Consider the following 22268-nt stretch of genomic DNA (forward strand, 5'->3'; position numbering starts at 1 on the left):
AGGGGACTATTTTAGTGGGTGTAGAGGGGGACGTTGGGGTTAAGGGGGAGTGGGAGGGGTGGGTGCTCGTAGGGAGGAAGGGGGGGTTTCAGCGTGGTATGATTGTGATATATTGGAGAAATTCAGGTTTGGGAGTTTTTGCTTCTTTATGTATCGATTTGATTTAGCCCCAAGTTAAAGTGCCTAACACTTGATGTCCGTGGCCTAAATGCCCCAGTGAAGCGCAGGAAACTGGAGGCACTTTGGGGTGTCACCAACCGGACTTGGTGGTGCTATAAGAGACGCACATCTGCCAAAAGGATAGATTGAAATTACATCTGAGGCACTATCCTGTGCTGATACAGTCTAAGACTATTAAAAAGGTGGCTGGGGTGTTTATAGCAGTCAAAGCTGCCCCACATATCAAAGTACATCGTACAAAGTTACACCGGGAGGGCCATTTTGCGTTTATGGTTATAGATATGGTTCCAAGGAAATTCACAGTGGCCTCTATTTACGCTCCTAATACTGGTCAAGAGGGGTTTTGAAGTCCACCTTGACACAATTGCAAGCTTTCGGGGAGGGGGAGATAGTTCTACTGGGGGATTTAAATTTAGATTGGGAGCCATCTAGGGATTGTAGCGCCACTACCTACTCTGCACAACTAGGGCCATCAAATGCTCTCAAACAGAACGTAGCAGATCTTTCCCTAGTGGATGTTTGGCCTAATATCAAAGGGGAGGATCAGAGTTATACTTTTTTACTCTCATGTCCATCAGTCCTTTTCTCGCATAGATTACATCTGGGTAACAAAGCCGATTTTGGGTCTGGTAACACAAATCTTATGTCTTGTGATATCACTATCAGATCATGCTCCCCTATTAATGGATCTGGCATTGGACTGGAAGATACCGGGTGTTTGGGCCTGGAGATTTCCACATGAAGGGGGATGTTATTGTAGTAAACAAGATATAGGCCAAGATAGTGGAGTACTTCGAGCTCAATCAGTCGCAAACAACATCAAATAATACGTGGAGCGCATTTAAAGCAACAATCCAAGGGACTCTCATAGCTGAAATGGCGTATAGATGCAAGCAGAATCTTGCTCCAGGGCAAGAGTTAAAAGAAATAATGGGTACAATGGAAACGAAAACTAATCCATCTATCCAAAGGGCTTACAGAGCGGCTGCTGGGAAATTAAATTTACTCCATTTCAAAAAAGCTGAAAGGTCTTTATTATACCTCAGACTAAGGTTTTATGTAAAGCCAACAGGGCACATCGTTTGCTGGCTAATTTGCTACAACAAAAAACTGCCTCCCAAACTATTCAATCAATATGTACCTCATCCGGGGACTGACTTACAGAAACACCCCAGATTATTACGCAATTTTTTTTCTTGATTCTCTGCCCAATTCTATAAAACCTTTCAGAAAGTATTGATCCCACGATCTGTATGTCTATTTTTATTTCCACAATCGGGGCATATTTCCCCCTACTATGGAAGAGGCAAAAATAGTTTTAATATTGAAACCAGGGAAAGATCCGGCCGTATGTGGCTAATACCGACCCATCGCACTTATAAATTTAGATGCAAAACTATTTGAAAATCTTGGCCAATAGATTAGAAAACTTGCTCCCCTCAATAATACATCAGTCGGGTTTTATAAAAAAATAGGCACGCCCATGACATTGGGCGTACGTGTTTCTATTTTGGAAAAAGTAGCAAAGAAGGGCTCATCTGCGGCTCTCCTCTCTCGATGCCGAAAAAAGGCTTGTGACAGAGTTGAGTGGTCTTTTCTTTTTTTAACGCTAAAAAAGATGGGCTTTGCCCCAAACATTGGGCGAAAGATAGTGAATTATAAGAATCCGATTGCACTCCAAAGAGGGACTAAACAGGGATGCCCTATGACACCGTTGTTGTATGCCATCTCTCTTGAGCCATTTCTTGCAAACATTTGGCAAACACATGAAATACAAGGGATAACATTCGGGGGGATTATGCATAAAATAATGGCATATGAGGATGACATGTTTATATCAGACCCAGTAAATACGCGGACATCAGTAGCTAGGGTATTTAACAGTATGGGGCAGTGGCAGGGTTAAAAATAAACCACACGAAATCCGAGATCTTAAACTTATCCATTCCCCCGGAAGAAGTGCAAGCTTTGCAGTTGCCAACTCAATTTGACTGGGCCCAAGATACAAATTAGATAACAGTAACTCCTACAGTAACAGAGTTATTAATGACTAATTGTTGGACGAATTGACTGGGCAGCTGCGGAAATGGGGCCAGTTGACAATATCATGGTTGGGTTGTATTAACACCATTAAAATGCTAATTCTTCCTAAACTTTTCTATTATATTCAAGCCTTGCGAATCCGGGTCCCGGCTACTTATTTAAAAAAATTGCGAGGTAGGATTTCGGCATTCATATGGAATGATAAACCTCCTAGGGTGTCAGAGGTCCTCTCTACTCCTACACATTGGGGCGGACTAGGCCTTCCCAATATGCAAACATTATATCAGGCATCACAACTTTGCGTTATAAAGGACTGGTGGGACATAGATTCCGAGAAGAGGTGGGTACAAAAGGAGCGGTCGGTGGTTGGGCCCCAATTTGGGGACAACCTCGGGCTTCCTAAAAAGGGCCGGCAGCAAAATATCCACCGGAGTGCGATTACAAGCTTGGTTGAGGAAGTCTGGGACACTGCAGTAAAAAAAAAATAAAAAAAACACCATTTCACTACATTTCCCTCCGCCCTAACGCCATTATTTTCTAATCCTCCATTTATACCGTGATTGGAATCCAGGGCTTTTAATAAATGGAAGCAGGTTGGATGTACACAACTTTGTGATGTATATCAGGGAATGGATCCCAAGTCTTTCATTCAATGTAAAACAGAACTAGGCCTGAATTAATCGGCTTGTTTCCAATACTTTCAGGTCTGTCATTGGATATTGCCCCCCCCCAAATAAAAAAGCAGCTACAAGGGAGCTTACTATATTCGAGACATTTGCTAGCTCCAACCCCGGGAATAAGGCATTAACATCAAATTTATATAAAATAATTACAGAGGCATCCCCCGCTCTATCCTTGCATCATAAAACCCGCTGGCAGCAAACCCTGGGGGAACCGATCTCGCCCTTCGAGTGGGAAGGGCTGTGGAAGACATCCCCAAGAATACTCGTTCAATCCAGATAAGGGAATTCTGGTATAAATTGATGGTGCAGTGGTACTACACCCCAGTATGATTGCACACACTTAAAATCAACCCTCTCAGCAGTGCGGGCTACTCGGGGAACATCTGGTGGACATGCCCTGAGTTGAAGGGATATTGGGCACAGACTGAGGATTGTAAAGTACAAATATTTGGGGCTATGGGTCAAAATAATATGAAGTATAATCTTTTAGTGATTCCTAAGATTCAGTTGAAATTGTTTTCAAAACAAAAATGTAAAAACATTTGCTATTCTGCAACTGGCTGCTCTACTTTGTATCGCACAAAAATGGAAATCTAAAGACCCACCGAACCTGGCTGACTGGTTCTCTAAAATATAGAACTTTATAGCTCTTCAATGGATGACGTACTCTATTCAGGGCGATCAATCGAAATTCGCACAAGATTGGGCGGAAGTTCTGAGGTTTCTACATAATGACTAATATCCGATATTTTCCGCAACATCTTCGCCTTCTGGGAATTTGGTTCTTCAATCTCACTGTGCCGTTTGTATTACTTGTACCATGCTGGAAATGGGGCACGGGGCGCTGCTTGGGGGTTGTTGGGGTTAAGATGTTTGTTATATCTGAAATGCCAATAAAAAATAAAATAAAAAATAACTTTTCCATATAAGGGCTCTCTTCACGAGGCCTCACTGGAGCCAACTTTTCAGAAAACTCAAACTTTTCTGGTCTGTTCATGCACCCCTCAAACTTCACTTTGGTCCATGAAGAGGAACCAGAGGGGCCTAGAGGAGGAAAGGTCGAGATTTCTCATCTAGAGCCTGAGATGAGGATACAGGGCTCTCAGAGTAATCTTTTCATCCCTCCTGGCCTTTCGACCTTTCCTTCGACACGTCTTTTGCCTGTTCTTTGTGTTTCACCGCGAAACGATCTTCGCGATACCATCGCTGATGCTCAGCATCAGAGTGAGGTGTATGGACTGTGTAGGCGGTTGCGTGGTGGATTTAGGCGCAACCGGACCTTTGTGCAGCGTCGACGCACTCTTCTGAGGCTTTTCGACGGCATGGCTTTTGGTGCTGGCACCCTTACTCTTTGACTGCCCGGATGCATGTGGCTGACGGGGTTGCGGGGAGGGCTGCCGATCACTGGGACCGGTGGGTAATGCCGAACTGGGCGACGTACCCGTTGGCGCCTTGCAGCACGTCGACTGAACTGTCGAAGCAGAACCGGGGGTTGTGTCCTTTGTGTGGGGATTGTGTGTGTCCCTGTCGCCGGGATGTTTATTCCCCATAGAAGAACTCTCGTTGCACCCATCGGGCCGGGGAAGGGCGGCGTGGAGCGAGAACGCTCCCGAGTAAGGTCAATGGCGTCCGAAATGGAGCCTTGGTCGTCACTTGCATCCTTGTCACACTCGGCAGCTGTGGCGGTAGGGGAGATACTTTTGGCACGCTACATTGCATAGACCACCCACCGCTTTAATCGATGCTCCTTCAAGGTCTTCGGACGTAGAAGCTTACAGGCCTCATAGGATGCCTCGTTGTGATTGAGGGGAAGACACTTATTGCACTGGCGATCATGGTCTTTCCACAGGAATTTTGCCTTACAGGAAGGACAAAATCTAAATGGTGTCCTGACCATAGCACAGGATCGTAAACGTGACGACAAAACCAGAGGAACAGAAAAGGGAGAAGTAAAGACACTCTCAAAAATGTAACACTCCCAGGCCCCACTCTCCTTACGGTCTAGGCCGGCCAGAAGGCCCAGCCACGTGGTCGGCAGTGCCAACCAGAGCCACAGCTGTCAAAATTCAGTCCTCAGCAGTCTTCGGCGGTGGTACTGGAATTAGCCGTCGAAGGGGGGGGGGGGGAGGATGATGATAAGAAACAACCAGAGGTCGGGAAATATAGCAATCTTGCAATTATTTGGCAGAGCTACGCATAAGGGGACCAGCTAGCTGGATGGAAAAAAATAATCTGAGGGACCTCAACGCGTGAGAGATTTTGGGTACACTACATGTCATGTTAGGGATAGTGTTACAGGCACGCCCATGTCGACGTCCTCTTTCGATCCTCGAAAGACAAGATGCAATACTCTGCGGTTACCACTAGATGCACAGCATGTGATTCTAGGCAGATTAACAAGCATCAGAAATGAAATTGTTGTATTGAGGCATGCAGTGAGACCGAATGATGGAGTCTAAAGTGGGTAAAAATGCCCCGATATCTGTTTTTCATTAGAGTGGGTCTTCTAATGCTTTCAGTTATGCAAGTGTTGACAGATGTTTTTACAGTCCTACATAATGTATCGTACAACTATTGCATACTCGTAGACAGGATTACATCAAGAGAGGACAACCAGTGGAATGTTCTTTGTAATGCAACATTCACTGTTCTGTTGGCAATTAGAATGAGAGACAGTTGAGCCTGGGGAACGGATGTAAGCAGTGCAGCATAGCCCAGTTGCCTTCTTGTCAATAGATATTAAATTCATTAAACTATACTTTAAACGCAAGTCAAATCTACTAAATGCCACTTGATGAGAAGAAGACACCACAATGTGCATTTGTACAGCAGGTACAGAAGTATTCTTTTAAGAGTCCTTACTTAAAATATACCTCATTTAAAAATAGGAATCTATTTTTTAGGTGACCTGCTCATTAAGAAGGAACAGATCTTGCCCATCGCCCTCGGGTGACTGCTTTGCCTAGGATTGAGATAAGGGAAGGTAGCAGAGGGACTAAAGAGCCTGCGGACATTAGTGACAACAAAAAAGACATTTCATTCAAACAAGCTTCTCCCCATTTGTGTCTGCCTGTGTAGGCAATGCTTTAAATAAAAATAGAAAATCTGAGCATAGGTAAAACCAGACAGACAGTACAATTGACAATTTTCATTTAATTAGTTACTTTACTTACCAGGCCTAATGTTAGACCGGAAAACAGGGTAGCTATAGCAAAAATAGCATAGGATCCCCAGACAGGAATGCCAATGTCCTCAGTAAAATAGTTATGACATTGCTAAACAAAAGAAATCACAAACAAGTTAGTTAACTGGTACAGAAGGGGGCACTACATTTGTACAGCTAAATCACTAAACAAGCACAATATGTATATAACTTACCCTTATCCACATGGAAAGCTGAAACAAAGCAGACATGCTACTCATTCTGCAAGAGAAGAATCCATGGTCAGAAATACGTATATTTGTATTCATGAAGACCACATTTTAGAAATAACACTTAGCTAGTGTGCCCATAAAATAGGAAAAAAGCATCAAAAATGTACACTATACAATGCGATATCTAGCCAAGAGATCTTATTGCAGATTGTCTTTATTTAAAGTGGTCAGAGGTTGGTGATTGGAAGACTTGTTTCTAGTCTAGAAAAAGTAGGGCCAATTTAAAAAGATGTTTGAGTATAACTTAAGTACTCTAGGAAATATTGTAATGTATGCATGCCTACATTTCACTTGGTCAACAAAGAGGAAGAACCGACTAATATATGAAGTGTCCATATAGGAGCGCAATATATACCACACTAGGCATAAGTCGTTATGCAGATGTAAAAATATTAGGCTTGCAAAAATCGGATATTCTCAGTAAAGCAAAAAAATCATATTGGTCAGACTCTTCTACTGCAAAGAATATAGTGACAGGGTAGGTCTTCGGGAGAAAATTCATTTCTATGCCAATTCCCTTCAACCTTAGACTCCCAGCTCTTTTGCTGGACTTTAGAATTTTTTAAATATTTACCCTGGAGAGAGTGAGCCCTTTTTCTCACTCTCTCATGTATTTTGATCGGATTTGGATTATCTGTTTCCTATGTTTTTGGAGTCTGAAAAAAACTCCAGAGGCATCTGCTTTTTGTATGGCGATGCAGCACCTTCAGTGCAGTGTCACAGAGCAATCTTTTAGATTTCTGATAAGGTTTAAATACCTTTTCTTGTGAGAACTACTGCTCCCACGAATAGTAAAGTGAAATTGACTTTACTTACCTTTTTCTCTTTGTAGGTCCAGCACACACCATCTTATGTGGAGTGATGGGGGGTTACTTGGCCCCTTTTCCTACTTACTCATGTAACATTTTTTATGTTACCCTCACTACTTTAAATGGCTGGTGGCAGTGGTATAATGTTCCTACCATTGTGCATTTCTACCGCAATCTGAATCCTCAGCTGCCGTATAGCACCCATGGGTGACCATTGTGTCAAAACGGCCCAGTCTTCTTTTTTTGCCATTTCTTGTTTGTGAGGTCTTTCTTGGGGTATACTCTGCGCGCCAAACCAGTTTTAAGCCCTTATTAGTTTCGCCTTTGGCAGGCTTCAGTACTGAAACCGGCCTCTGGCGCCAGTGTGTCTGGAAGGGCAGGAAGTGAGGGAGGTGTTCGAAACTCCCCTGTCCTTTGTCTCCTTGGTTACCTGAATGCACCCAGTCCTGTTTGGCTGGCTGGCTGGCTTTCCAGGTCAGCCACCCTGCTGTGCGAGTGCTAGCTAACGTGTGCATGAATTGGAGAAACCTGCTTAAATGGCGAGGCTGCCGGTCGACCACTGGGAAGAACACCCTGACGAAGAATCCGTGAACAAAGCTTGCTGTATCCTCCTGGACCGTTGAACTGCCCAGTGAAGCCCTGCTGCTGTGCTGAAACTCCTGTTTCTGATCGACAAGAGAAGCTCAGGAAAGGATGACGACTTCTTCCCTTGGGTTAGTGGGACCAACTAACCCCGAGACGAAGTTTGCTGGAAGACCTTGCCCAACTGGCTGTACTACTTTGCTGCTGCTGGAACTGAGTGCCAGGGGTCGAGAAATCTGCAGTCGAGTGCAAGGTCTGTAAACCGGCCAAAAGCTCCAGGAGTCCGAGGACCCTCCCGAAGCAGGGCAACCCAAGCTCGATCACACTAGAGTGCTGTACTGAAGGAGTGAAGGAAGCCCAACCGGTGTCCGAGATCTGCAGTGGTCCTATTTACAGAGCACTGAAACCTCAGTGCCGCTGATCAGAAGAATTCCCGTAGCTGCTGCCGACCTTTGAATTGCTGTGCAGGAGTCCTCCAGACGTCCTCCCTCTTGTGCCCACGACTGAGGCCCCGGAACACGGGATCTGCATCACTGCAACCAAACAGCTAGCCAGCTGGATCCTCTTCTTCTAACCAAAGGTACTGTTCTGACTTTGGGGTACTTACCTCGTTGTCTGTAGCTTGCTTTTCTCTGTTGAGACTTGCAGTAGCTGCTTTTCTAGAATTGATTGTAGTTCTAACTTTCACAAGTGTAACAACTTGTGACCCTACAGTGATTTTTCTTCAACAAACTAACTTTGTTGCAAGACTTTTACCATCTAAAAAGTGTCTCAGCTCCTTAGACTTTGCTGCAATTGACTTTGGTTGTCCTGGCTCCTTGCAGAATTCAATGCCATTTGACTTTGGTACTTACTGTCCCTCATAGGTGATACATTGGTTTTAAACTAATATTGCTGGGAAAGGTTTTTATCTAGACTCCATTGGAAGATTTAAAGTGCTCACATGCTTTGAGAACCCGTTTAACCTTTTTCCATCCCTTAAACTTTCCTTTCTGCAAACCTCAGAATCTACAAAGGGTGCTAGTGATATATAAATGCAATTACTGTCCTAGTTAGTGAAGTCACCTCAGGGTGTAGGAAGTGTGTAAGAAGCATCTTTAAAGAGTATCTACTAGCCTTGTGTGGATTCTGGAAAAGTATATTTGATTGTTGCATACATTGACCTTTTTAAAGAACGCCTATTTTAAAACTACTGTTAAATACATTATTTTAATTAAAATCTTGAGTGTAAAGTGTTACTTTGCTACTTCTATTGGTGGATTTCATTGCTACAGCTCTACAGCTCACATCTACTCCTCTTCAGATAAGCCTGGCTGTACAGTCACACTACCAACTTGTGTAGTACTACAGGCCTATACCAATAGGTGGGTTACCAATACCAAGAGAACAAGGGTTGTGTAGTCTCCTACAGGGTTACTACATCAATTCTTGTCCAACATGGAGTTGGCTAGCCTTCTCCCACTGGGTCAGGACAAGGGGGTCCACGGGGCTGCCTCCTATGGCTGAGGACTCCTGCTGCTGTTTGGAAAGGAGGATACGTCCCCCTGGCCTTCAGGTTGTTCAAGTGCTTCCTGCCGTCCTCGCTGTCCTCTGTGGGAATGTGCCCAGAGTCGTGACCTTGTCACAGATGCATGACCAGATGGCGGCCTTCCTTTGCCCAGCTTTGTTACGATGCCAGGAGCCATACAACTACTCGGCATGGGCCACCACCTAGTCAGTGAGAACCTGTAGCTTGGCATCACTAAACTTCTGCTTCCTCAGCCTCAGATCAGACTCCTTCCCTTTAGATTTTTCCTGGGACATGTTTTCCTTCCTTAGTGCATCTGGATGGCTACAGGTAGTGGTGGATTCAGGGCGGACTGAGTTTTTTTAAAATAGCTGTCGCTGTACTTCCCGTTCCAGCAATGACACAAATTGCATCAGCGGAATCAGCACAGAGTGTAGGTGGTAACAGTAACTCCACCGAATATGGGTGGCATTATCGTCATGGAGTCAGTTTCAGAGGTAATTCCGCTGGACGGAATTACCGGTACCAACAATAGGAGTGAGCGATCCTGACAAGTTTTAATACACCTGTGATTCTGCCAGACACCACAGGAGTAACTCATTCTGCTGTGGCAGAATTAACGCTTTATTTCCCGCGAAACTTGCAATGAGCATCAAAGTATGGAAGCCTGCAGGAGTTAGACACAAAAATCCCAAACACTAAATGCATGTGACAATCCACAGAAACACATGTCAAGTACCTTTGAGCTGAGGAATAAGACTAGGACTAACAACATCTAGAAGTCTGGCAAAGCAACACAATTCCTTTATGGCAGAGTGGGTTTAGAAAACATGCTACCACACTGAATGGATTTCTTTTGAAACTAGTCACCAATACGATTATCCCACATTTGACCGACTATATGTGGCAACCATTGACCTCTCCGCAATGCGTGACGGTGCAGACCGTGGTCTCTTGTGGAATAAGCTCTTGAAATGGGGAATCCTGAAGGGTTTGCTACAACTCATTATAGGGTTATACTCCAACCCTAAAATACAGGTTGTTTTAGATCATCATGGCAACTTGTCAAGGAGTATACCAACTTATTGAGGGGTTCAGCAGGGCTGTGTACTTATGCCAACTTTGTTTGATCTGTATCTCAGTGATATTGGCAACTATCTTAACCCAGTCGCCCACTCCTAAAATCCAACATCTGAAATTACTTTGGTTAGCGTATGCCGACGATTTCTTAATTTTCAATCAGACTCAGATACGATTACAACATCTTTTGTCTGCATTTCCGAACTTGGCAGTCGAACACAAATTGAAAATCAACTCAAACAAATCTAAAATATTGCACTTCACCGGCAAACGTAGACCTAAATCATTCACATAGCATATTGAAGATGAGATCCTTGAAAAAGTGATGGTTTTGTCTATTTGGGATTCCCCATTTCTGTGAAACAGAATGCATCTTTTGTTGTGGAATGGTTTTATTCAAAGGAAATGGCATTGGCCAACCAATTACTCCATGTGGACACTAAATATGGAAAAATTGTTCCCAAGACCCTGTATGGATTTGAGATATTTCCATATTGGGCATTAGACTTACTTTCAGGCCTAGAAACACGGTTGTGGAGGAGGATACTTCAAGTTTCGCAGGGTACGCCCGTAGCTGCCATTCAATATGAGCTTGGCCAACTTTCACTTGGAGGTCACGCCCAGTGTATGTAGCCATCATACTTTAGGTGTGTGTCCTCCTTGCACTCCCTCCTTATACAATGAAATCAACACGTTGATGTCTAATGGAAAGGAAGTGTTTACGTAAGCATTTTCGGAGTCATGCGATATTCCGCTTGCTGATCTGGGACTTACAGCACCAGATCTTATGGAGAACCCAGTTAGAGTGAAAAGACTCCTGTATAGGAAGGATTGGACCAATATGATGGATTCATCTCACTCATGAATCACTAATCCACTTAAGATCAGATTCTGAATCTGTCCGAGTGGTTGCTCCTTACTTGGCTATGTATCCACATAGAACTGTGAGGAGACTATTCCTCAGACTATTCCTCAGACTAAGGAAATCTTATTATGTTTTAAGATTTCCACCGATGGATTGTGGTGAATGTAGGTTTTGAAACAATGATTCGTTTGCTAACTACTTGTCCCCAGTTAAGGGGTCTTTTAGACATTTTTATGCAATTTTGTTTGGCAGGCAGATCCACTTCAGTGGTACTGGCAGTGAGTTTTATTTTTAAATTAGTTTGAATTAATTGCTATTTTCTTTAAAAATTATAATAGCTACAATGAATTGTAAGGAATTGTATGTTTGAGTTTAGATCATAAATGCTGTATAACAAATAAAAAATAAAGACTACGAGAGAAGCCATTGAGTGTAAAATAGGGAAGACCCTTTACAGAATCACATATGCAGCCAGGGCTTCCATTATCCTGGGTTGGTTTCATGCTGTTGCAAAAACATTCCATGAGTTTGAAGGAAGAGACTTAACATCCAAGTAATAAAACGTAAATAATTACGATGTGAAGTTGATGAGTTACCTAAACCGTGACATACCAGCAGTGGACGTTTTACACTATGCAAACTGCTAAGGGATAATGTTTTGGCAGGATTCAAATTAATATTATACTCAGTCTAGAGATGCAATTAGAGCCATGTGGGCCTATTTAATGACTTGAAATCTTTGAAACGGGCAAAAGGAATACGTTACTTATCTGTAACTCCTGTTCTCCAGGAGTGGTAGATTTCATAGTTTAATATGCTATTGAATATTCCCTATTTTCAGGATGAGAATTCTCAATAACATTAAGCAGGTTGAAAGAAATACAATAAAGTGCTTTTGTTTTGGGTCATTTACCCATCAGGCAGCTCTGCCCCTGGAGAACACCTTCATATTTGCAAGGAGCACATCGCACAAAGAGTTGCATGCCGAGTAGAAAAGGTGATTGCATTTGAATTTATGAAAGATTCACTTCACAGCAACCAAAATCTTTCATTACGCTGATTTTTCTAATTTGTTGGTAAAAGGTTTATCAATTACTAGGAAGTTGCTAGGAGAGACAAATAAGTTACTTACCCCGCGTAACGTTCTTTCGACTGGATGTTCCTTCCACGTATTCCACATCTTTCATATCTTCATTTGCAGTTTTAGCTGCTTCGGAAAAACATTTCTCGTCGGCAGAGGGCACTGTGCGTCGAGATGGGCAACTGGATGTCCCTCGAGGGCTTCCATCTCGGCTGACGTCATCATAGAGTACATATACCACATGCAGCGCCCGTTGGCTTCAGCTCTGTTTTTTCACCACCATATACAGAATTAACAGCCTCATATTATCAGACTTTAAAAGAGCGCAAGGTCCAAAGCTCGTAAATTCCACAGTGGGGTAGGTTGGGAGGGCGATGAGGGATACGTGGGAGGAACATCCAGTCGAAAGAACGTTACCAGGGGTAAGTTACTTGTTCTTCGAATGGATTGTGTCATCCCGCATATTCCCCATCTTTGATAGCCTCCGAAAGCAGTATTAAGTTATTTTGAAGGAGGGAGTAATCGAGAGGTATTGCTTGTCCAGAATGGAGCATAGTACTGCCCTTCCAAATCTTTCTTCATGGTTAGAAGTGTCTAAACAGTAATGTTTTGTGAACGTGTGGCAGGTGGATCATGTAGCTGCCTTATTGGGACCCACCTCTGAAGGGCAGAGGAAGTTGCCATGCCCCTAGTGGAATGAGCCCTCAAACCCTTCAGAGGATCTTTCCCAACTAACCTGTAGCTCTCTGAAATAGTTAGTATAATCCATCTGGACAGAGTCGGTTTAGTGACCGACATACCAAGCATGTGCCCTGTATAACCAATAAAAAGTTGATCATGCTGTTTCAACTTTGCCATTCTAGATATATAGAAGGTTAGGGCTCCCCTCGGATCGAGTCTAGAATCTTTCCTCTTCCCTGCAAGGATGAGGTGGAGGATAGAAAGCCGGAAGCACAATTTTCTGTGTCGGATGTAAATCGGATACAATCTTTGGCTAATAATTCTGGTTTTACCTTACAAACAACTTTATCCTTGTTAATGTTAATGGATATTTGTACTGTGCACCATCAACAATGGAGTGGTCCCCTGGCGCACTGGCAGATTTGAAAAGGAAAAGGGGGTGGGGGAGTGAAGTTAGTGGGAACGAGCGGGATAAGTGTTAGAGAGCAGTGATGTGCTGTTGGCAGCTTCAGTTCGGTTGACACTGTTCGCCGAGCATGTGGGTGCTTTACCGGTCAGTAGCCGTCGTGTGCTGTTGTGCAAAGCTATGTGTGGTTTGTTTTGTTGTTGCAGTGTAGTGAAGTTTGTGCGGTTTGTTGTGCTTTAGGGTTGTGGTTGTGTTTGGTTAGAGTTTGATAGGTGTATGCAGAGGGGTGGGATTGTTAGTGGGTTGGTTATTGGCCTCGCTATCTAGGATGTGATATGTGCTAAATTCCATGTTCTTTCTAGGTATGGCTCGTGACTCTGTATTTCTAGCTCGATCTGGCCCTGGTTAAAAAAATTCACAATCCTGTCTGTATATGACGCATGCCAATATTCACTATTATATCCAGGTGTGGCACTGACCTACCTTCAAAACCTGTCTAGATGTGAATCAAACAAGCATTCACAATTCTACCTAAATATGGCATTATTATTCCCAATGCAGTCTAGTTTTGGCAATGGCTGGCAGGCTAATGTTCAATTCTATTCGGGTGTGGCACTTGCTAACATTCACGATTCTATCCAAGTGTGGTACTTGCCAACCTTCACAATCCTATCTAGATGCGACACAGGCTAACGTTCACGATTCTATCTAAATGTGGTCCTTGCTAACATTCACAATTCTGTCTAAGCATGGCACTTGCTAATGTTCACAGAGTGGGTAAGGTTTTTGTAAAATGTTGGGCATGTATGCTATTTTCTGTCCTCATGGGGTTGTCGCTTGTGTTCTACTTTACCTAGAGTCGTCTCTCTTGTTGTTGTAGTAGGAGTTTCCCTTAGTCGGTTCTGGGTGTGGTCATATTCGGTCAATCTGTTCGTTGTGTTTCCTGTTTGATTGCTTCGTTGTTTCAATTTGGTTCCGGGGTGTTGAAGAGCCAGGTTTTTAGAAGTTTTCTAAATTTTAGGTGGTCTTTGGTGTGTCTTATTTCTTTCGGGATGATGTTCCAGGTTTTTCCGGCCAGGTGGGAGAAAGAGGGGCCCCCTAGTTTTTTCTTGACGTATGGTTTTGGTTCCAGGTAGAATTCATTGCTTGATCTGAGGAGTCTTGTTGGCTTGTAGATTGTTATTTCCTTTTGTAGGAATTCAGCCCCCTGTCCGCTGATTGCCCTTTGTGTTATGCACATTGTTCTGAATGCGATACGATGTTTGATTGGGAGCCAGTGTAGTATTTTTTGTGCTGGAGTGATGTGGTCTCTTTTGGATAGTTTGAGGAAGAGTCTGGTTGCTGCATTTTGTATGCGTTGTTTCTTCAGGAGGTATTCCGGCATCCGGAGGTAGAGGCGGTTTGCGTAGTCAATTCTTGTCAGTGCTTTGTGGGTGAAGGAGAGGAAAGGTAGGATTCTTCTTGTTGTGTGAAGGAGGAATTTCTTAATTATTGAGTTTAATTGCGATTCTAAAGTTAGGGCGTTGTCCATTACGACTCCCAGATTTTTTACTACCTTAGATGGTGTGGGCGCGGTTCCCATTTCTGTTGGCCAGGAAATGTAGGTGTTCTCTTGGTTTTTGGTTATAATCATGATTTGTCTTTCCTGGATTGAATTTCAAGTTGTTGGCGTTCATCCAGTAAGACTTATTTTAGACATTCTATTAGGGTTGAGTGATCGGCTTGAGCATCTTCAATTTTGTAGATGATTTGAGTGTCTGCCTAGTTGTAGCATGTCATTTTGTATTTTTTGAAGATCCATTACTGGAGTCTGGTCGATGTTGAAGTATAGTGGTGATAGTAAAGATCCTTGTGGTACTCCACAGTGGTTAACTCGTGGAGTAGATTTGAAGGGTTTTATCCATACGGTTTCTGTTCTGTCTGCTAGGAATGATTTAATCCAGAGTAGTGCCATGTCCGTTATACCCATTTCTTTCAATCTTTTGGTTAGGGTATCACGGCTTACTATGTCGAAGGCTGCAGAGAAGTTGAGCAGAATCAGAGCCTAGGTTGTGTTGGAGTCTCGTTTGGTTTTAGGTTCTCCCAGATTGATAGTAGTGCCAATTCTGTTCCTCATGCGGGTCTGAAGCTGACTTGTGCTTGGTCTAGCAAGTGGTGTTTTTCTACATGTTTTTGTAAAAGAGGGTAAAAGGAGGTTTACAGGATAATGACTGCAACTCACTCACCCTGTGGGCAGATGTTATTGCCACTAAGAAAATGGTTTTGTAAGTTAACAGTCTTAAGAGACAGGAGAGAAGGGTTTCGAAAGGAGCGCATGTTAAAAACTTTAAAACTAAGTTAAGGTACCAAGTTGGTACATGGAATGGTGTGGGAGGCACCACATTTGTAAGTCCATTAAGGAATTGAATTATCAAGAGAATTTTGAATTAGGATGCCTCTTCTGAAATGCTCTTGAATATGGAACGCAGCTAAATATCCTTCGAGTGTTCCAGATTTGCCAAATGTAGACGAAAAGAACACCCTAGGCGTATCGCATTGAAAAGGGTCTATATCATTTTCTCTACACCAGCGGCAGAACTTGTTCCAATGGAAGCGGTATAGGGATTTTGTTGCTGGCCTTCTGGCCTAAAACACAATCTCCATTACATCATCCGTGAGGTCCCAATCCCTGTACCCCAGCCTCTCAGAAACCATGTGTGAAGGCAGAGTGTCTGGGCAACCTGACCCTCCTCTCGCGAGAGAAGGCCCTCCCTTTGTGGAAGACATATTGGAGGGCAGGTCCGGGTACCACGTCCTCCTGGCCCAATCCGGGGCAATTAGGATCATGCATTTCCAGTGGTGGGGACTGGAGGAAATGCGTACAGAGTGGATATTCCCAGTCCACCACAAATGCGTCTCCTAGAGCTCCTCTTGGGGAAAATACCCTGGAGCAGTACAGTTCGCACTTCCAGTTGACACTGGTTGCAAACAGATCCACTTGTGGGGGTCCCCAAAGGGTGAATCTCCTGAAGGACTTCCTGAGCCAATTCCCACTTGTGGCAGACTGTGCTCTGCCTGCTCAGAGCGTCCGCCGCCGTGTTCTCCTCTTCGGCTAGGTGAACTGCCAATATGGAGATTCCTTCTTGAATTGCCCAGTACAGGAGCTGCATTGCTTCTCTGCACAGTGGAAGTGACCCTAAACCACCTCTCTTTTTGAGGTAGTACATGGCCACTGTGTTGTCCGGCATGATCAGGACATTCTTTCCATGTATAGAGCCAGATCGTTGGTATGGGCTCCCCACTCTATGAATGAGGCATCCGTTACTACCATTATCTCTGGCCATGGTTGCCAAAAAGGTTCTCCCTTCAGAATGTTGTCCTTGCAGGTTCACCACAAGAGATCCTGTACGACCCTGCTTGGAACCTGAAGGAGATCCATCATCCTGCCTGAGAATTGAGACCATTGAGTCCTGAGAGCCCACTGTAGAGAGATCATTCTCAGGCAAGCCTCTGGCACCAGAAAATGCAGGTTGCCATGAGGCAGAGCAACCTCAAAGTCGGAAGACTGGGAGACGCTGAGAACTCTGAAATTTGGAGACCATCTGCAGAATGTCTTGAGCCCTCACCTCTGGTGGCAAGGCTTTTCCCCAGGGATGTATCCAGGACTGCTCCAATAAACTGGAGTCTTTGAGATGGTATAATGTTGGACTTCTTGTAACTGAGGGAGAAGTCCAGTCTGTGGAAAGAGTGACAGGTCATGCTGGAGATGTTCCAGGGTTTGTTCGGGTGAACGTGCCTTGATCAGCCAATCGTCCAGGTAGGTGTAGGCGTGAATCCACCTCTCTTCTGAGACTCGCTGCCACCGTCGCCATCAGCTTGGTGAAAACCCTCGAGTGGAGATTAGCCCAAATGGCAGAACTCTAAACTGATGAGAACCGCCAACAGTGAACCTCATGTACTTCCTGTGCGTGTGATGGATTGGCATATGACAGTAAGTATCCTGAAGGTCCAACGACACCATCCAATCTGAGGGCCTGGAGGATCTGAGAAAGTGTGACCATCTTGAACTTGTCCTTCCTGAGGAACTTGTTCAAATATCTCAAGTCCAAGATGGGTCTCAGTCCTCCATCCTTTTCGGGAATTAGGAAATAGGGAGAGTACCATCCTTTGTTCCTCTCCATTACAGGTACTGGTTCTATAGCACCTTTCTCTAGCAGGGTTAACATTTCCAGCAACAGGACTGGATCCAGAAATTTTAGTCAATGGTTTCCCGGTGAATGATCCCGAGGTATCTGTATGAAGGGGAGGCAGTAACCTTGGGCTCCTGTTTCCAGTGCCCATGCATCTGAAGTAATAGTCTACCATTCTTTCAAATGCTGTGATAGTATGCCTCCCGTTGGGGTGTTGTGAGACAAGACCTCAGAGTGGTTTAGAGGCTGCTGAAGCAGCAGCTGTTGGTAAAGCAGCCACTGCTTGGGTGGATTTAGCGCCTCTCCCTAGCTCCACCACGAGGGAATCTTCTCCATCCGCTTTGACAAGCCTGCCCTCTCGCTCGTCCAAATGAGGAATAGTAGCAAAAAGACCTACCCCTCCAAGATGATCCGCTGGGGTGAAAAGGCCGTGACTGCCTAACTGCGGCACTTAAAGATTTAGCCGCCACCTTTGAGGTCTGCAGCTTTTCAAGGCTCTAATCAGCTTTATTTCCAAATAGATGGGAACCATCAAAGGGCATGTTAAGGAGTCTGGATTGTACATCAGGTGCAAATACGGACTTCATCCACGCAAATCTGCAGTATCCAGACCTGATTGCAGAGACTTGCATGCAGCCTCTTTCCCATCCATTATCAGGTTCAAGAAGCCGTCTCTTTCCTCACCCTCAGGGATGTGATCAGCCACCATCGCTACGCAGTTCCACAGGGTGTGTGTAAAGTTTGCCAGGGCACTAGTGGAATTAGCAGATTTAAGGCCATGCTGCTAGCAGATAATACCTTCTTTGACCAAGAATCAATCCTTTTGTCATCCCCATCAGGCGGTATGGTTGGATACGCCGTTTGCCTGGAGGTAGAAGAAGCAGCCTAAACTACTAGGCTTTCTGGGGTTGGAGGACTTGAAAGGTAGATCGGATCGCCACCTGAGGTCTATATTTTGTTACATTTCTATTCATTGCGGGATTGGATTCTGGAGCTTCCCAGTTTGTTGCAACTCTCTTCTGCAGTGTCGCAAGGAAGGGTAAGATGGGGTCCTTCTGTGGCCCCTTGTCCAGAATGTCTGTCAGGTCGTCCTGTTCAAATACAGGGGCTGGTCTACTCCATCCCAGGAAATCTACTACCCTGGACATTGGTGATCTGCATGTTCAGCAGGATCTGGTTTTCCAGAGATCTAGTTCTGGGGAGGTGTCAACTCCACTGGCTGTTTGTAATGAGTCATGAAGTGGTTTGACTCTAGTTTCCACTGAAACAAAACAATCATGTGTAACAATCTTTCTGGGCATTCATTGGATCCAATTGGAGACCACCTGGACATGTCTCATCAGTAGTTTCATATCCCTCGTAAATAGAAGTTAGTGAATAAAAAAAAAAAAAATATCCTTTTTGGATGAAGGTTTAAATACCTTTCCTTGACTTGTTCCCAAAGGTTGAACAGATGGTGTCAATGGATTAATCAATGGCGTCAATGGTTTAGGTATTGACATGGAAGGGGTTGATGGCATCGACAACTTATTTTTGGATTCATACTTCGAGGGACTATACCCTAGACTAGTCTATTTCTTCAACGATTTCTCGTCGAGTGCTCCAAGACTCAAGTAGACGTAGGCTTATCCAGGCACAAGGACGCATCGGTTTTAGCCTTGGCGTCATGCTCGTCAGCGACCGTAGCATAAAGTCTTCTTGTGCTTTCAAGGTATCAGAGCCTGATCATCGAAGATCGTATTTAATTTTCTCTGAAAGAGTTCCCACTCCTCTTTAGAAGAAGATTTGGTCCGGCAGACTACCCTTTCTGACGAAGACTAGAAAGAAGACGGATCTCATTTTTTTATAAATGTTCTTTTTTTTTAATGGAGAATGTTCATATCTGCGCTAATTCCCTTCAACCTTAGAGACCCCCGGCTCTTTTGCTGACTTTAGGACTTTTAATGTTTTTCCTGGGGTGAGCAAAACCTTTTTCTCACTCGCTCATGTATATTAATCCGATTTGATGTTTCCTTGTTTTTGGAGTCTGATAAGCTACATAGGCATCTACTTTTGTATGGTGACACACAGCACCTTCAGTGCAGTGTCACAGAGAAGTCCTGGTGGATTTCCCATAAGATTTAAATACCTTCTCTTGGGTGAACTACTCTTCCCAAGAGTAGTAAAGTGAAATTGACTTTACTTACCTGTTTTTTCTATGTAGGTCCCCCAGTTTATGTGGAAGTACTTGAGGGGGTTAGGGGGGTTACTTTTCCCTTTTCCTACTTACTCATGGAACATTTTTTGTTACCCTTGCGACTTTAAATGGCTGGTGGCAGTGGTTTAATTTTCCTACCATTGTGCATTTTTATCGCAGGCTGAACCGTCGTCAGCTGCAGTATTGCACCCAGGTGTGCCCATTTTGTCAAAATGGCCCTGGTCGTCTTTTTTCACCATTTCTTGCTTGGGAGGTCTTTCTTGGGTTTTACTCTGCACGCCAAACCAGGTTTAACCCTTTTGTACGTTTTGCCTTTGGCAGCCTTCTGTACTGAAACCTGCCCCTGGCTCCAGTGTGTCTGGCAGGGCAGGAAGCGAGGGAGGTGTCCGAAACTCCGCCTTTAGTCTGCTTGGTTACCTGAATGCACCCAGTGCTGATTGGCTGGCTGGACCCTGCTGTGTGAGTGACAGCTAGGCTGTGCATGAATGGGAGAAACAAGGCGAGGTTTCTTGGACTGAAGGCAGAGTCGAGCACTAGAACGAAACATCTGACGAAGGAAACTGGAAGAGGAGCTTGCTGCACCCTCGGACTGTTGAACTGCCCGGTGAAGCCCTGCTGCAGTACTGAAGCTCCAACTCAGAATCGACTAGAGAAGCCCCGGAACAGATTACTTCTTACCTTGGGTTGGTGGGACCAACTGACGCCAAGACGAACTCTGCTGGAAGACCTATTCCTGCTGGCTGTACTTTGCTGCTGCTGGAACCGAGTGCCAGGGGTCAGGAGACCCAGAATCGAGTGAATCGTCTTTAAGCCGGATCCGAGCTTCAGGAAGATCCGGAGGAACGTCCCAAAGCAGGATGACCCAAGCCTGAGTCGCCATACCAGAGTGCTGGACTCCAGAAGCAAGGGAAGTCCATCAAGAGTTAAACAACCGCGGTGGTGCTATTTGCCGGTAGCTGAAACCACGAAGTGCCTCTGATCTGAAAAGTGCCAGTAGCTGCTGCAGACCTTCGAACTGCAGTGCAGGAGTCCTCCAGAAGTCCTCCCTCTTGTCCCCACGACTGAGGCACAGAAACCCAGGATCTGCAAGACCGCAACAAGAACAGAAGCCAGATGGATCGTCTTCTTCAAACCTAAGGTACTGGGCTGACTAAGGGGTACTTACCTCTTGTCTGTAGCTCGCATCCTCTCACTTGAGACTTGCTGCTTTTTACAGTTGATTTTAGCTCTGACCGTCACAAGCCTAACAGCTTGTGGCTTAACAGTGATTCCTTACAAACTCTCTAACATTCTGCAAGACTTTTGTGCTATCTGAAGAAGTGCCTCAGCTCCATAGACATTGCTCAAATGCACTTTGGCTGTCCTGGCTCTTCTGACCCATTGACTTTGGTTCTAACTGTCCCTCATAGGTGGTACACAAGTTTAACTTGTATTGCTATGAAAGATCTAATCTAGACTTCATTGGGAGATTTTTCCTTTTTCACAACCTCAGAATGTATCAAGTACAAAAAGTGATATATAAATGCCAATACTGCCTAGTAATTGAAGTCACCTCAGGGTGCAGGAAGTGTATTGTCTGCATCTCTAAAAAGTATCTACTTGCTTAAAACTAAATCTGAGAAAGTGTTATGAAGTGTATTTTGATTGTTGCATATTACTCTTGTTACAGAAAGCTTATTTATAACTGACGGTTAAATAAATAATTATTTAACTAGAAAAACTTGTGTTAATTGGATAATTGTATGAGTGGATTTCGATGCTACAGCTTTGCAGCTCACATTTACCCCTCTTGAGCGAAGTCTGGCTGCTCAGTCACCCTACCAACTTATGTAGTACAGACCTATACCAATGGGCGAGTTACCTAATACCAAGAGGACAAGACTGGTGTAGTCTCCCACAGGGATACTACACACAATCTTGCCTAACAGTCTTCTCTTTGATTTTTTGGAGGACGACGAAGAATGTCTGCTCCTCGAATGAGATCGTTTTTTGTGAGGAGAGGAATCTCTTGACACGTGGGACGATGTCAATTTAGGAGGAGCGGACAGGGATTTGGGAACAATCCTACCCACTGCTAATTTAGCCTTGCGTTTTAAGCCTTACCAGCCATCAAATAACAGGATCAACAGTCGCTGGTTACGTGTTCAATGCCCAGGCACCAGAGGCAAACTTTATGCAAGTCTGTGATGGACATCTTGGCGCTGCATCGCATACACTTCTTGAAGCCCGTCTTTGGAGTACTCTGAGTAATAGACAAGGCCATATCGACAGGTCTTCGAAGTAAATTGCAGCACGCCATTAATCATGAAGCAATAACTATTGCGGAAAACGGAACTGCAGACAATGGGTGCTGCACGTGGTGCATGTACTCTACGATTACGTCAGCTGAGATGGAAGCTCTCGAGGGACATCAATTCAACCGTCTTGACGCACAGCATCCTCTGCTGACGAGAATTTTTTTTCCGAAGCAACTGAAGCTGGAAATGAAGATATCAAAGACGAGTAATACGTGGGAGGACACAATCCATTAGAATAACATTTTGTCACAAA

The 22268-nt window shown here is 44.4% G+C and overlaps 1 protein-coding gene across 1 annotated transcript in view; it reads right to left on the bottom strand.

Annotated features, from left to right (window-relative positions):
- TMX1 (thioredoxin related transmembrane protein 1) overlaps positions 1-22268 on the bottom strand; it is a 191605-nt gene that overhangs the window by 78201 nt on the left and 91136 nt on the right. The window contains exons 5-6 of the mRNA XM_069638937.1: positions 6285-6330; positions 6080-6181 (exon numbers count right to left, since the gene is read on the bottom strand). Coding sequence (XP_069495038.1) covers positions 6080-6181; positions 6285-6330 — 148 coding nt within the window. The remainder of the gene's footprint in view (positions 1-6079; positions 6182-6284; positions 6331-22268) is intronic.

This window comes from Ambystoma mexicanum, chromosome 14, assembly GCF_040938575.1.
Source record: "Ambystoma mexicanum isolate Mex_15411 chromosome 14, UKY_AmexF1_1, whole genome shotgun sequence".
Classification (NCBI taxonomy): Eukaryota; Metazoa; Chordata; class Amphibia; order Caudata; family Ambystomatidae; genus Ambystoma; species Ambystoma mexicanum.